Raw genomic sequence first — 17,692 nt, forward strand, 5'->3', positions numbered from 1 at the left:
ATTTGGACATTTTCTATTCTTTGTAACAATACTGTTAAAAAATTAATAGGAAAAAAACCTATGAAAAGGAAATACACAGACAAGTACAAGTTGAAAAAGACTGGGGGTTGCTTTCAAGGGTGTCAAAGTCCTATGTTAAATTATCAAGTAGAGGCCATGTGCAAGGAGGAGTGTAGTAGCTGGGCCAATCCATCTTCTACCTAATGAAGGATTGTTTCCAGGGCCTAAGCTGCAGTATATACAGCATCAATGCCATTGTCAGCAAAGGTGCCAGCAGTACAGATGTTTTCTCAGCAGAGTAGTCCCATATATTCATCTATTATGCTGTCTGATCAACAAGAAGTATGACCACAAAACTAAGAGCAGAAATTAATATCCTAAAGCAACAAAAAATTAGAAACAGTAACCACTAAATATACTTTCATTTATTTCAGATGCCCTTTCACTGATGAGAAGCAGCTACTAGCTAGAGACAAATCGTGTGAGCCAGAGAGCTAGGACTATAAACCTCAATCCCAATATGCACCATGCTCAAATTCGTCCTGGAATGTAACGACATGATATTAAGTCAACACAATTTGCCTAACTGCCAAATATAAAAGTGACATAGCACCAACACTGACAATTGTCTTGATGCCAGCACTCATCTCCAGTACCTGTGTTACTCATTTGTGCTTTTGTCTTTGTTCACCAGAAGGAGACAATTCTCGGTTACAAATCTGTCAACTTTTATTTCTTAGCTGTGGAAATAGAGACATCCTGAACGTAATCCCCCAAAACCTGCAAATTCATACTTACTACTGTGTACAATACAGAATGATAATTTGTGAACGCTCCTGCTCTGACTTCCTTCAAAAGAGTCGGTGTAAGGAAAAAACCCAGTATTACTGGCCTTCTAATATCAGCATTTTGCATTTAACTTTCTCAAGCTTTTAGAGGAAAGATTTTCTGCCCAATCTTTTGTTTTTCAAAATGCACATATTCTTGTCAGCCGATTCAGAACTCTTAGATCAGAATTCCACTCAAATGGCATATCCTGTCCAGATCTGAACAGAGGAAATTTTTCTCAAGATCCCAGATGCGCGATGTCTCCTGCAGCCCTTCACGACAGTCTGTTTTGTATTACTTTCATGGTCCCCTAGGCAAGCAGTAACTGTGTGCTGCTGCTATTCTTCCACTTTAATACATGACACTTGCACCAGACTCTTGCCCCTTCTGTATGTCAATACTGTGGCTTTGCCTTTCGCAATACCACGAGGAAAGCAATGAGGGGGGTTCTTATCACAGGACATAAAAGGTCTCAGTGCCCATGCCTACCATCACCAGAGCAGTCATAAATTGCTTTATAATGTTACCTCAACATGAACTTGGACTCCATATAAAACTGAATTTGATCACATTCAGATCAATTTTTAATGGGGATGGCTGAAGGTAAGCCCTGGCACAAAGGCTGTTATTCTGAAAAAAAAAAACTTTTAAGGAAAAGGTGACACGGTATTTTTGTTGAGAAAAAAAATTTTTGTTAACTTCTCTCTCAGGAGCATCCTACCCGTTTCACTTTAAGCTCCAAGATGTACGTTAACTTCAGGCTAAGGACTTCATGCATTTGTTAACATAAACTTGTAAAAAACCAAAGACAACAGGATCTATACATGTCCCTCAAGCCAATATATGAAAATCAGCTAGGCAGATGAGTCTGCTTGAATTCGAGTCAAGCGCTCTAATCAATACCATTCTCGTTTGTACGATCGCTCTTGTTGCTGACCCACCCGTGACACCGATGACAAGGCTGCAGCCCCCCCGCCACGCCCAAGGCCTTGGCAGTGCTGGGAGCAGTGGTGGCTCTGGGAGGCAGGACGCCGTCCCCTTCTCCACAGCACAGGCTCCGTAGCAGCCCTGTGCTCAGCTCTAGGCTTCAAGAAACAAGCTGGATGGATTCCAGAGGATGGCAATCTAACAACCTTGTTCAACCTTGCAAATAAAAAAAAAAAAGGGGGGGGGGGGGGGGGGAGGGAGGGCAGATCCAACACGGACGGACATAATAGTCTTCAAAACACTTTACAGTAGCATTTTTTCCCTTTTTCTTTGCAGGTGATTTTTGACACCGGAAATAACTCAAATAGCAGGCAAAGCAATGTCTGTAGTGAGCCTCAAACAAAATCTTTGCCCTCGATATCTGGGGAAAAAAGACTGATTAGGTGGTCACTAGAACTCTCCCACTATAAACTTACTAGGATAGTTTTTCAGTATAACAGTCCAATTTTAGATTCTGATACAAATAAATTGCTAAAAGCAGACTAATAAAAAAAAGTAACAGAGTTGTTCACTGTTCTATAATATTTCCCAGCTTCCTTTAACATAACCATGCCGTGCATTAGCTCTTATTAAGTAACCTATCAGATCACTGTCTGCATGCTTGGATGTGTTATCTACTAAACATTAAGATGTATTCATCAGGACACCAGACAAGTACAGTAAATTTTTTGTCAGTATTTCATTTCCTCTGCTTTCCTTAGTACCTAATTTGGATTCTGTAACATTTGACTACCATTTTCCTTGCTACAATTCTCTGGGAAACAGATAATTTCATCATACAAAAACCTTAGTAAATTGAATTTAAATTTTAAAAAACAGCTGCTTTTACCTATTACTGAAGAACTTTCTAATATTCCTTAAAGTCCTTCACAAGTGTTTCTTGTTCAACATAGTCCAATTATCCCAAAAATCTCTCCTCATCATTATTTATATTCATCCTTACCCTAAGATGCAGCAAAAGTTGATTTAAAAATAATGCTGAACTTTGTTTAATAGTACTATCAAAAATTGGTTACCCATGAGGGAGGGTGAATGACATTTCAATGATTTCACAGGGATGGGTAAGAGAAAAGGAGATGCACATCCACAAATCAATGATGAATTCATTATAAGACCAAGTAAACTCTGTCTTTATTCCCTTAAAATTTTCTTTCACTACTCATTGTATGGCATCTGATAGCAAATGGCTGATAGTCAGTCTTGTAACATCAAGACTCTTTGGTGCAAATACAAGATTGAAAACTTCTCTTTGTGGGAGAATGTGAGAAACATCAAAAAGGAGGAAAAACAGAGGAGAAATAAAAAGGGATGAACAGAACCTAGAAGCTTGATTTCATCCTATACTTGCTAAATAGTTTCAAATTATTATCCTGATGATAGTGCTCTTCCCAAGGCATGCCTTTTCACTGATGACCAAAAAGAGCTCCAGCCATCCTTAAGTTAAGCTCATCAATTAACTGCTTCATTTGAGTAACTAATTTCATGAGTGATGGTCCCTGTTCCTAGAATATGCAGGTATGAATACGAAATGCTGCTAGTGACTCACAGAGCTGGATTCCCATTGCCCCTATTTCCCTGACTTTGCTAAAACATTATCCCAAGACATCAATACTTTACAACAGAGCAACCACCATCAGCTGAATTATGGTCTGGTAAAGGAAGCCCTCTCCAATGCACTAAACCTTGAATTCTATTAGAAATACTTCTTACCTCAAGATCATACTAGAATCTGAATTCACTCAAACACAGAATGAATGAAAATAGCTGCAACACAAATACGTTTCTAGACCAGGAAAAGCTTACAGTTTAATGTTATAAATTACTCAGCCAACAATCACATCATGTATTTTCCACAACAAATGTATCACACTTCAGCACTTCAGGAATTAAATGATAGTATATCACTGAAGTTATTCCCTGCTGCAGACATAGGTAAGTAACTCAATGGTATCATGATAAACGAGAAATCTTCACATAAATCCAAGTCCAGATAGTCGAGTGATGAGACCTCAAGATAGCCAGAGCTTTGAGATGACCTGGCCTGTACTTTTCCTTTAAGGTGGGTACACTGAAGACAGCAAAAGGGATTTTAAACTCCTAAGTATTAATAAAACATACTTAACAGCAAAACAGGTTAAAGTCAAAAAAAAAGACTTGAAAATCAATCTCCACTGCTCACTTCATCCTTGTTGGGCAGGTCCTTCGTTCAGCTTTGCTAAATCTTAGCCTGTCAGCTTGCAATGGCTTCCTCAGCTGCAACAAGCTCTGAACAGTCCCCTCTAGATATGCACATCTCTCTTCCCAGTCCCCTCTGCAGCCTGGTGATGTTTGTTCCCTACTATTTATAGGAGCCTGCCAGCCTCAACTCCTGCTGCAAAGCTCCCTCCTGGACGCTCTAGACAGTTCCTGAACTCTCTCAACTGCCTGGGGAAGACAACAATCTCCTCTCTTTCTCCAGGCAGTTTCTCCTGGACCAGAAATGCAGCAGTCAGAAGAAGTCCAAGAGGCAATCGTTCCACTTGCTGTCAAGACTCAGCCATTAAACAGAACGGAGCAAACAACCGAACAGGTACCATCCCTCACAAGGGAAACCAGGACAGGAATGTTTTAATCTACCGAGGTACCTGCATGGAACTTCAGTAAAATCAATTCTGACATTTACTGAATCACCACAAACCAGACAGAAATGTTCAGAAGAGTTTATGTGAAGGTGAGACAACACTGAGTTTGCTATATTTGAGAGCAGAAAGCCCTAATAATATGTACTGAATAACATTCAGCGATGCAGATGGAAAACCTTTATCTAAGAGTCTCAGGATACATTTGATTAATTGATGTTCTGCCAATGATTTGATTTAATTTTTAGAAGGACATCTATACCTTAGGTCTCCAATTTCTTAATGAAAAGGCTATAATAAAGGCTTAAAACAACCTAAAGTGTTACTGGTATATAATTCTCACCAACAAATTTCCAGTATTTTAAAGGACAGACAGAATATACTTTTAGCCTTCTCTTATTCCCACAATACACAAAAACTGCTCAGTCGCCAGTGCAAACAGAATTGTAACCTTTGAAAAAAGTACTGTGCATTGTATTTTTCCCCCTTCTACTTAGCCCATGGATATACCTACCTAATATTGTGTCAATCCTCTGTCTACCATGGGACACCACTTTCAATTAGTCCTTTTATTTACATCTTACAAGGCCTGTTCTCATTGACCACAGCCCTTTTGATCTGTGGATTTATGATAATCTAATGCATATCTCTCACTGGAAAGGTTACCTTATTTATCCCTATTGTTCTTTTGCCAAAAGAGAAGCTTACAAAAAAAATTAGCTCCCACTTAAGCCAGGAAGGAAACAGCATTTGTTTAACACAACAAGAGACCTTTCAGTACCTGTCTGATGCCCTTGACCAACACGCTATTACGGTCTCTCAATATGCTGGCTGCCCCTTGCCTGGCTGCTCATTTCTGATAAGAGATGCCAACTCCCTGGAGTGCCATTCAGAGCTGAGAGCAAAAGGCAAGAGACCCAGGAGGGTTATTTTCAAAGGATTATGAAGGAAATAAGACATTTACACGCTTTTGCAATTATTTTCTGCAAAAACCTGTAAAAGCTAAAGAGCAGCATTTAAATTGTGGCACCACATAACTACTATTGGCAGAAAAGCTTGAAAAGAAGATACCTCCTTATTTGCACTATTCTCTATGTTCTTTCCAAGAGCTTAGCCACAATTAAGAAATACTTCGCTGACAGCTCAGTCATTCACTCACTATAAAATCTACACTGTATTTTGCAATAGATATACAGTAATGCTCTTGAAAAATAATACTCAAAGGTAATGCACTGCTGTAATCTTGTCACAATCTAGTAAATAACTGAAGCCATTGCTGCATGTATTCATCTTTAGCACTTCTGACAGATGTTTTCATATTGGCTTCTTTAAAATCATCTGTATTTCGTACTGCAATAAAACCTAAATGGTCACTAATGGCACATCCTGCTAAGACAAAAAAGCCAATAGCAAATCCCTGGAGATATATTATACTGTACTCGCATACTTTTTACATTAACACAGTACACGACAAATTTGTGTCATATTAGATAGAATGGTTCTGGTTTTAATTACATAGACTCTCTGGAATTACAGCTTCAAAAACTGACAAAACTAGATTCAGCTCTTCATCCGAGGCAGATACATTGCATTTCACAGTTTACCATTTGATGTCAGAGGATGCTTCAAAAATGGAGATTCTCCAGTTTGTTTGACATGCCTATTTGAGATCCCATAGCAAGTTTTACCCAAGGAAATGGTTTGTCCTTGCAAAAGAGTTCTGTAATTCAGTGTGGCACTGCTCTTAAACTTATTTTTAAAAGTCTCACTTAACCTTTTCAGTTACATAACTGTAGGAAACAGAGGGAGAAAAATTAACTAGTTCGGTCCTCAATCAAGGTATGCCCCACTGTGAAAACACCCCTTTTCATCCCACGTATGGGCTTAGCCATGTGCTTAAACACCCTACTGAGCTGGAGCCATATGTAGTTAATATATCTTACCACTAAGATCCTAAAATCTTATCACTCATGAAGATGGAAGACTGCATGGTATTTTCAGGGTGAATTTAGGATTGCTGTTACTGTATACTTTCAGAATATATTCCAGACAAACAGGTCACAACATTGTGATGTACAAATCCAACTCTTTACTCGATTTATTGGTTACTCTTTTAAATGAATGGTAAACAAAGCAATAAGCAGCGTATAATTCTTTTACGTCTACTTCAAATACCACATGCACACATTTTACATTATATCAGCCTAGGAAAACTTTTTTCATGGATTCTAAGGCAGAAAGACTTTTAAAAATTTTCATATGGTATATGGAATAAATCTGGTGACACTTGTAAATGGCAAGGTACTACAGTTGCCAGTAAGATTTAAGAATTGCCCGAATATTTTGGTTTTATTAAATGTAAATACTGTAAATCTGGATAAATGCATCTAAAATGTACGAAGACTCAATTTCTGTTAAGAGCCAGATTTTATATGCCTCCCTCTATTCTGATGTACACATACTTCTGATTTTATAGATTAAAGTGGGCTGCCAAACAATTTTGGACAACACCAGAGCTGAGACTGATGCTATCAAGTAAACAGTTTTCATTTCCCAATGCTCTGAGGTAGGGTTCCTCAACTTAGGAGTTTTGGGCAGAAATCCTGTAAGCAAACACAATATCTCATGGTATGAGTAACATTATGCTTTTCTCTCCTTACTTGTCTCCACTCTAACTTTTTCTTTAACAGCAGGCAGAGCACCACCAGAGGTTCTTGCAGCCAATGAGTGCTATGACCAGAGCTTTCAGACTACCCTCTTAAGGTTCCTTGTATTTGCTGGAAAATAGGAAGAGTGGGATCTGAAAGACAAATCATTGCTGGATCATAACACTTTGATGGGCTTGACAGAGAAAGCAATAGTAGACCAGATGCAATGAGGTCTCTGCAGCCTCGAAGAGGCTGACTACCACTATCACTTGGAAAAACACAGTAAATGTTTGCTGTGTTGGTAGCTATATTGGCACTTCACAGAACATGAAAGCTCATTCTGCCATTGCAAAATTGTTGGATCTAGTTTAAATTAAAAAAAACACCACTTTTTAAAGATACATGAATTACTCAAGCAATTTATTCCCCTTTGGTAAGTCAGGGAGTCCCACCAAAAGCTGGGATAAATAAAGGCATACTTTTTGCCACGCTTTCTGTTCACTGGAAAGGAACAGTCATGTTCCTTCTAAACAGTGATCTCTTACTGACTTTTATAATGAGCACAGTAACGAATTAAAAAACCTCAGTGCATAGTTTCCAGTCCTCTAAGCTATAATGAACTAGTAACCATCTTGTGAAATACTGAAAACCTTTGAGGGGCTGCACTACACAATGTTTTCACTCTAAAAAGATATATTTGTGTAGACACAACCTACACTCATTTCTCAACTATTCTAATTAAAGAGAACCTACAGGCCCAAAATTAAACAATTTCTTTCAAAACTTCTTGGAAAAAACAGAACTTTTAAAAATCTACATACTTTATAAAGTTATTCAAGATGAAAAGTGCCATGTGTATTCACAACATCCTTCTCTTCATTATGCAGAACAATTCAAGAACTGAATCTTGTATGTGTTATTAAAATCCAATATAGGTATATTGCCTTTTTATTTTTCTATCAGACTTTTTATCTCCCTTTGAATAAAGATAACACAACAGAGAATCGGTACTTGCTGGAATCATTCTGTGACAGAAATTATTTGACTATTTCTGGTTAATTGAGCACTGGAATCACTGGTTTGACCTATAAAAACAGGTGCAAAAATGGTTAAGCCTCAGCTGAAATTTCACCTATTATTTCCTGCACATAAAAAGGCAAGAAACAATTAAAAGGAAGTAATAGAAATTAAGCTTTGAATATTAAAAACAAAAAGGAAAACACTTCAGGCAGACAAGAAGTTCTCCTTCAGGCATAGAAGTTCAAGGTAGTGGAAGGAATTAACTAGGGGAAGACTAAAACATAAAAGTTAATCACATGGTAAGCAGAAAAAATGCTTAATTGAACTTGTCTCTCATCCTGCTTCCTTCTACCCTTTAGACAGAAAGACTCAGAGTGAAAGATCAACTGCTACATTATATACATTGTTGTTCTTTTAGTAGTTGTAAAAATGCTGGTTTGTTCCCTTTCCGCCTCCATTCTTCAGGGATCAGTGAATATGCCAAGAAACCATAGAAATAGTGGTTACAGTTGAAACTGGCAAGTCAAAGCTATCTTTTAAACAAAAATAAAGCATATGCAAAACCTACAATATGTATGTGCTTTAACTTAAAGAAAAATGCATCAAAATATTTTCGGTGCTATATTATTTCTGGCATTTGCAGAACAGGCACATTCCTCTGCTTATGTGCATCATATTCACTATCCTGAAGGCTCATGAAAAATAACAAGAAAAAAGAATTGCATAGTGTCATGGCACAGAATGGGTTACACCAGAGCTCTTCTCATTCAAGTAACTTTGCTTGTTTTACCAATGCAGGGTTAAAGAAAGAGCAAGGGGAGTAAGTGGTCTTTATATCATTATTAAAAGAAATGGCACCTTCATATCACACATTTTTCCTGGAGGAAAAACGAGATGCAACAAATACACATGATCAAAACACTGTATTTTCAAAACACAATAGAATGATAGCCACAGTGTGATGTGCATTCCATTTACTTTGGTAAGAGCTGGAAAATCCAAACCTGTTCAGTTAAGCCAGTTTCTCTCTGTAATATTCACCATCCTTTAGAAAACAGTGTTACACACTTTAAAACCTAAATGCACCTTAAAGAATGCACTAATCACGGGCCACTCTGTAGACTGTGGTAATTAAGTGAATCAAGATCTTCCCCTGAGTTTTGGAATCAGCTTCTTACTCAGCTGCTACATTGTCAACAGCTGGCATGAATTACTGGGAACATTTGGCTAACTGGATAATAAGGAGGACAGCCTGTGGTTGGTCCAAATTCTACTTCACTGATCTGTTTCAATAAAAAAAACAAAACAAAACAAAAAAAACAACCCTCATTAGATCCTCCTTTTCTTTTTTTAAAGCAGTAACAACACTACAAAGACTGGGTTTTCTATTTTATTCCCTCATTATGTGCAAACAATGTAACTGTACAACTCTCAGATGTTGCATGGGCTAGCGTAACTGAAGCCCCAATTCCCTGTAATTTAATAATGCCTGTTTGCAACACTGATTCATCGTCACCCATATCACATCTCTCCCTTGGCTGGCATAGCAAAGGTTTGCTACTCTGAATGTATTTTTCTACTTGCTAGCAATTCATCAGCATAGATCACAGTAACAAAACCCTCAAACTTTACTCCCATCTAGATTAAAGAAGAGAAAATATCCACGAGACCAAGCTTTCTCCTAACCACAGCTTTGTTACAAGGTAAAATCAAAGTATATTATTACAGACCCTCACAACCAAATGCCACCCGCTGGTACTTTGTTACATTAGTTGCTTTGTGCCCCTGCAGCTATCAAATTTTTTCCAGAAATCAATGTAGGAACCCAGTTCTAGCGCAGCAACATGCTCAAAAGCAGTTTTGTACATGGTCTCTAGTAGGTCCGAGTTCCAGAGGCATCTTTGCCACAGGCAGCAGTGGGGAGTGCGCACAGTTACTAGGCTGTCCTTCTCCTTTTCCTTTCAACAGGTAACAGGGAATCTAAAGAAAATAGCTTCTCGGATTACAATCCCTGGAGAACTGCTCAAATCAAGAACAAGTCTGATATAAAGCAATTACCCTATTATTGCCAGGCATGAACAAAACCCCCAAGTATTTAGGTAAACTCTGCATGCATGTTACATAGTCACAGCATTCAGTTACAGCTGTCCTTGGAAAATATTGGATTATCTACTGCCTTCCCTTCCAAAAACAAACATCTGAAGTGCTGGCTTTTTCCTCCTCTTTGATCAAAACAGCACTGTAACTTTTGAGGTAGCAGAGGATTAGTCCAATGTAATGTCATGGCTAAAGCTAAAAACAAACAAAAAAGCTAAACCAATTTTAATTCATTTTTTTTAATCTTTGCTGAAACTATTCTCAGATGTCTCATGAATTCTAACAAGGATCATGTTAGTATCAACATCTGGTAGCTTAGTGGTATGGTAACCCACACTTTTGCCGTGAGCTACCAAACAGATGTCACTGAAAGGCTTTTTAATTTAGAAGGGCTGGTTCCATGAAATTATCTAATATATTTCAGTAACTTGCATTTGTATTACATTGTACTTGATTGGGATAACAAGAAACACAGAACAGTATTAGAATTCACATATCATCACTGTTACAGTGAGAGCCATCGCTTGTGCATCATTCTTTTGCAGAGAAAGCAATCTAAGCGAAGGTCAAGCCAGCAGGATAAATGTGGCTACTTTCTGGATTTCAATCATGCCAGTCATAAGTAAGTCACCTTTTGAAAGGTAGTTAATCCTTGCTGTAGGGGCTAGAATTTAATAGCAGGCAATTGTGGCAGGTAAAAATTATAAATAGCTTTTAGATTCTTCCAGCCTTTTATACCCACACACTGTTACAATGATTTCCAAGAGAATTTGTACTATGACAATAAAGAGTAATGTATAATGTTGTGGGAACAGGAGAGAGAAAAGAAGAATATGTCCTTTTTTTAAAAGTACATTTTCCAAGTAACGTGGTTTATAACTTAAAAAACCCACAAGAAAAAACTGTTGATGTAGCCTTTTCAAAAAATAAGCTCTTAGAAGAGCTGGTGGAAGAAAAGAAATACTAAATATAATAGATAATTTAGTACTTTCAGACTCAGAAATTTTCCTCTGGTCCACACAGACACTGACTCTACAGCTCAGGGCTTACTAAACAGAGCATTGCAATGACCAACTTTGGTGCTTTGGGAATCACTGACAATGAATGCCCAGTTACAGGACTGAAAATATTTTGCCATTATCCTCCTTAAAGATTACTCAATAAAAAAGGAAAATGAGAACAAAAATAATTTTGTTAGGACACTTCACAATTGCCCCACTACAGGAAAAAGTGGGCACCAGCAGCACAAGGGGAAAGGCTCACCTGAGAGAAACCTAACTCCCCTCCAGTTTCTTATCCTACCATAGACAAGAGACACCCTTACCTCTATAAGGTCCCACTGGTAACAAGGAAACAAGAGGAAAACTGTTAGCAACGTTTTCTGAGGAAACATAATGGAGGACTTCTGTAGAAGATCCTGCTAACAGTCTAAAGAAAAAGCAAGAAGGCGGTATCATAAGGAAAGAATGAAGGCGGTTTGTGCTCTTTAAAGAAGATAAAATGAGACAAAAGCAGGAAATGCTGTCCTTCCTTTATCCTGAAAACTTCTTAATGAAAGGTCAAGTATAGCCATCAATCAAGATAAGGAAGAGGCGACCAAAGAGATGACCTTTTTTGAGGGGAAACAAGTATGTATCAGATAGCACTTTTACACTTATATAGTCCTCCTCTGTCTATGTGAGAGAAAAAGAGAACAGTTTCATGGCAGTGTTTAAAAAACAGAAGTGAAAATTAAGCACGTGAGATAGAACAAAATCAGACATGCAAGAGCCTATTAAGTCAAAGACTAGCAGTCAAGGAAAAGCTTGCTTCCAAAATTTGTGAGGAGTGCAATGGAATTCTATTCCTCACCACTCCTGCAGTTTGGCACCTGGCTTAGGGGATGCATCTCCTGGGGGCAGCCACCCTCACTGGTTTGTTACTGATAAGCTGCAGGACTCATTACATGCACTTTATACTTCTGGTTTAAAGTTTGTTCCTTTTCTGAAAGACAATAATCCCTTTTCGGTCACGCTTGACTGCACAGTTCTAAGATTCATTTACAGTATTCCCCTGTGAGTTATGCTTATGATGTCATTTTTGGCATGAAAAATCAGATTGCGTAGAATTGCATCTAAAGTAGATAAAACGAAATATCCATCAAAATCAAATGTAAGTATAAATACTTCTCAAACACAAGCCTTATACAGTTACTCTTTGCTGGCTTTCTCAGCCAACAACAGTTCATTTCTATTTCATGGGCTAGTTTTAAAACATGGAATTGTTTCAAAATCATTCTCCAGGACAAAACAACAAGTTTACCAGCTCTCGAGGTAGAAAGGCCTCCTCCTGACGAGCCACAATCAGACAGACAGTTTCCCCTTGCTTTGTGCTCCTCAGCATAGCTACAAGCTCTTCCTGGGTCCTGCCAGTGATGTCCCGTCCATTCACCTACCAGACACAAAAGAACAGAGAATGTCATATCTATGAGTATGACTGTCTTTTGTCATTTTCCCCTCACCTAAAAATGGTGTCATTCAGTGACAGAGAGCAAAGAAGAATTAGTAACAGCTCCCACACTGTCTCCCCCTGTGGCCCTGCACAAATCACTTAACCTTTTTCCCTTCATTTTCACCATCTGTTAAAGCAGGTCTGTAGTACTTACCCACTTTGCAGGGGGTTTGAGGCTTAATTAGTTTGTAAAGCACTTTGAAGATGAAAAGTACAAAAACAAGACCTAAGTATTATTAAAACTGTTTACCTTAAGAGCTTTTTGAGGTTAGTAAGTAGAAATAACCAATTAGATAATGAGATTGTAAGTCACAAGATACCTGAAAACTTTAAACACACCGATTTGAGCAAAATTGCCTTAAAATGAGCACTTAACCACCTCGATATTCATCAGAGATTTTTGGACATGGCTGAAGAGGCAAGACATGTTTTGCTTCTAAACTGATACATTTATCTGTGTTAAGAACCAAGATGTTATCAGATCCCGCTTGTTCAAACACCCCATGGACCCTTGCAAAAAGCACCTTTATCCAAATCGCGCTGTAAAATACTTGTTGACAAACACTACAAAAGCCATGAGACTTTTTTTTTTTAAACCAAGGTCAAGAATTTTAATTCCATACATCAGTAGTATGTATAAGAAAATAAAATGTCCAAACCAGTGATCGATACTCAGCAATGCAAATAAAATGGATGTTTATCCTAACCTCCAGGATTCTGTCTCCTGACTGCAAACGACCGTCTTTTACTGCTGCACCTTTTGGTAAAATATTCTTCACAAAAATCGGACCAGGACCATGTATTGAAGAGTCTCTGGTAACCACAGTGAAACCAAGTCCTTCTGGACCTAGAAGGTAAGATAAAGAACTCCCAACATAAATTTCAACAAGCAAATGCTGATCACTAAAAGTAAGTAAACAATGTCAGTAACAAATCACAGACACTCATTCAGGTTAGCTTTTTAAAAAAGAAAGCAAATAAAAAGCTGTAAACGTGAGCCTATTTTCTGCATGGTCTAGAGAAGAATTCTAGCAATGTTAGAATACATGCTCAAATCCTCCTGCAACAGCTACAGATAGAAATACTTTTGTATAGCCCACAATAATACAAAACAAGCAAGAACTCTGATTTTAAAGTGTTTACCTTTTCTCTAGGTGGTTTTAGTATCAGCCTTCACATTGATGTCAATAGTCTTTGAAACAAATCAGAGCAATCAGAATTGTTTATTCATGAGCATAAATATAATTTAGCAGGTCTTACTGAAACTTGGTGAAAAGCAGAAAATGTCACATGATTTGAATGAAAAAACTGCTGACTACATGCTGTTAAGAAAGGACAAGTGATATTTCAAAGCTTCCATTTGTGAAGTTGTTTGCTGCTTGGAAATAAACAACCTCAAGTGTTAATAGATAAATGTTTTAATAAATAATTAGGGAGTAAAATCAGTATTAGCAGGTATTGCTTATAAGCCACCAAGAATCATCCAGCAACAGCAGGGTTCATAAAAATCTTTTTATATTGAGGAGGATTGCTACCCATGTGATAGTTTTCAGAGATACCATGTCAGTATCACATTCCTATCATTTCTAAAAATATAAATTACTGTTTCAAAATCAAAAACATTACATCTAAAATGGAGAAAATTCTGAAGTAGGTTTTGTTAACGCAAAGCTGAAGAGTTCAGAAGTAAAACTGAGTGATTTAAGTTGAGAAATAACAAAAATTAAGAAATGACAGCTTGATTACATTCATTATGTGTTAAAAGAATAAAGTTACAGACAGTTTTTAGAAGGGCCACTTCTAGCATCAAATTTAACTCTCAGCCAAATCCGAAACAGAAATTAAACAGAAAATAAAAATGCTAATTGGGATCTGCTCAAGCACATTTTACTACATGTGCATAAACCTGTTACTCCATGCAAAGACAGACATCTGCATGGAGCAGCAATTAAAGATATACACACGAAATTCAGCCTGCTGACAGCTGAATAAATACAGATGGAAAGAAAAGGTTTGTAGAAATTAAAAAAAGGGAGAGACAGGTAAATGTGTGGTCAACTTCCTGGATAACATGAAACATATCTTTAAAAGAATGTCGTAACAGTGCTGGTCAATTAGCAGACACAAATAAAAATAACAAAGGTTACCAGCAGACAGTTCAAATTTTTGTCCTGTACTTGCCAAAAGGCTGAATCATCTCTTACTGCATGTTGCTAATGAAATACCTTCCACATAATCAGTAACTGAGATATTTTAAAAATCAGTAAGTCTGGACAACATGCATCCAAAATTTATGAGAAAGCTGGCTGTTGAGAACATTACTGTTAACATTCCTTTACCTTTTGGAATATTCTTTTACCTTTTGGAAGTTTTGGAACTTTTAAAGTGTAAATAACTTGCTTGTACTTTTAATGTCACTAGATTAGTTAAAAGTTAAGGTATCAACATAGAGAACATGATACGGAATTAATCATATCATCTCCAAAGACTTACCTTTTTTCAGGTCTATCTTCATTTTCTTTGCATTTTTTTTATTGCCAAAGCCCATAAGGGGAGACAGTGAGGGAGAAGATGACTTTCTACCCAGACGTGGGAGGTTCGGGCTCTTAGCTTGTTGCAGTGTTGCCTGTACACCTGCCTCCAAGCTGCTTGCTCCAGCAAGATTAATCGTTTTTAGAGCAGGTTTTGGATGAACAGGAGGTGGAATCTTTGTTTTTGGAACTCCTTCTTCATTATCCAGAAAACAAAGGGGAGCAATAGCAGACTTCTCGTATTGTTCTCGATTATATGGAGGAAGGACTTCCAAGATGACGCTTTGAAATTTCATTGCCTGACGGAAGATGTCCTGAGCCCTTTAACAGAAAGGTATGAAAATTCACATAACAAACCAGAAAATCCGGGCAAAGTTTGAAGTTTTTTACAGAGAGTAAGACAAAAATTTATCTTAAATGTGAAGAAATAACCTTACCTTCACATCTACAGGGTCCCTTTTCTAAAAAGTAGACATGAAATAAGACTTCTAAACTACAGCATTCCCTTACATTTCAAGTAGGAACAGCACATCTGTCAGGATTCCTAGGCTGCTATGAAAACATATCAGCCAGAATCAACTAATGGACATAATTCTTCATGCAGCACATCAGGAAGGGAAGTTTTGATGCCAAAAGCTCATCAAAAGGCTCCTGAAGTTATAGCTTGCTACTTTTTTGAAGTGTTTGTCTGTTACATATTTTCTTGTTGGCATAGAGACACACTGAGCGCTTATGACCAATGGCTCTGGTGGATACATCTACTATGAGCAAGCTCAAGACTCCATTTTTTCCCCTGAGTACAGCCTAACTGCCCCTCAGATTCCTTCATCATCCCTAATGCAACTGCTGGCTGATTCCACACCAATAAAAAAGGATGAGAGTATGGGAGATATATATATATATATGGGATATATAATTGGGTGGAAGTGTCGATCTTTTGGAGGATAGGAAGGCCCTACAGAGGGACCTGGACAGGCTGGATCGATGGGCCGGGGCCAACTGCATGAGATTCAACAAGGCTGAGTGCCCAGTCCTGCACTTCGGTCACAACAACCCCATGCAACACTACAGGCTGGGGGAGGAGTGGCTGGAGAGCTGCCTGATAGAAAAGGACCTGGGGGTGTTGGTCGACAGCCGCCTGAACATGAGCCAGCAGTGTGCTCAGGTGGCCAAGAGGGCCAATGGCATCCTGGCCTGTATCAGGAATAGCGTGGCCAGCAGGACCAGGGAGGTGATAGTGCCCCTGTACTCGGCATTGGTGAGGCCGCACCTCGAGTACTGTGTTCAGTTTTGGGCCCCTCACTACAAGAAGGACATCAAGGTGCTGGAGCGTGTCCAGAGGAGGGCAACAAAGTTAGTGAAGGGTCTAGAGCACATGTTTTCTGAGGAGCGGCTGAGGGAACTGGGGTTGTTTACCCTGGAGAAGAGGAGGCTGAGGGGAGACCTTATTGCTCTCTACAACTACCTGAAAGGAGGTTGTAGCGAGGCGGGGGTCGGTCTCTTCTCCCTAGTAACGAGTGATAGGATGAGAGGAAACGGCCTCAAGCTCCGCCAGGGGAGGTTTAGGTTAGATATTAGGAAAAACTTCTTCACCGAAAGGGTGAAGAACAGATACATGTGGTGCTCGGGGACATGGTATAGATGGACTTGGCAGTGATAGGTTAACGGTTGGACTCGATGATCTTAAGGGTCTTTTCCAACCTTGACAATTCTATGATTCTATATATGGACATCATCAGAAGAAATATTGTGACTGCAAATGGTGCAATAGAAAAGGATGATGGTATGGGACATATAGACATCAGAAAAAAAACTGGTGACCACAAAAGGTGTGACTGTGCATTTCTGCATAAATGGATAAATGAATAGATAGATATTACTCACACCTTTCAAGCAGTAACCTCTTGCTAAGGTGGATATGTGGGCTTTACTTAAGCAATGTCTTTATAGATGTGCTCAATTACATCAGCAGAAACTGTGTTAGAGCATTTAGTGAAATGACTCCCCTTAAACTGATTAACATGGCAACAATACAGTGTTCAGGTTCCCATGCATTGCAAGGCAATTAAGACAAGTTGGCCAAAGCAACCGTTCCTACAGCCTTCCCTGGATTTTGACTAATCTGTAGATTTGGTCAATTGAAATATTTTATTAACATATTCTAAAGGATTCTAAAGGAACAAAGGAGACTTCTCTCTTTCTATGCTTTCCTCTCCTACCTTCTGATGAAGTTGACTGATTTTCTTCCATACTGCAGAAGACAACTCAAGTACAAACAGAAGTAGTAGCTGAAGCACATTTCGAGAATGAAAATTCAAGAACTTCTGCTTAGCAGAAACGGGTCAAGAGAGGAATTAATGGCCATATTAATTTTTAAATAAATCATGGGGTCCTTTTGAGAACAAGTTACATATCTCCTACCTTTCTGTAGCGTGTTTGTCAGTCAGGCAAAGTCAGTATTTCACTGAAGTCT

The 17,692-nt window shown here is 38.4% G+C and overlaps 1 protein-coding gene across 1 annotated transcript in view; it reads right to left on the bottom strand.

The window, feature by feature from the left end:
- The window catches only part of PARD3B (par-3 family cell polarity regulator beta), a gene marked incomplete at its 5' end in the record, with an annotated part of 288,181 nt that overhangs the window by 202,902 nt on the left and 67,587 nt on the right, over positions 1–17,692 (bottom strand). The window contains 3 exons of the mRNA XM_082311454.1: positions 12,500–12,628; positions 13,396–13,535; positions 15,182–15,540. Of these exons, the coding sequence (XP_082167580.1) occupies positions 12,500–12,628; positions 13,396–13,535; positions 15,182–15,540 (628 nt within the window). The remainder of the gene's footprint in view (positions 1–12,499; positions 12,629–13,395; positions 13,536–15,181; positions 15,541–17,692) is intronic.

The sequence above is a fragment of the Platalea leucorodia genome (assembly GCF_965183815.1).
Source record: "Platalea leucorodia genome assembly, chromosome: 5".
Classification (NCBI taxonomy): domain Eukaryota; kingdom Metazoa; phylum Chordata; class Aves; order Pelecaniformes; family Threskiornithidae; genus Platalea; species Platalea leucorodia.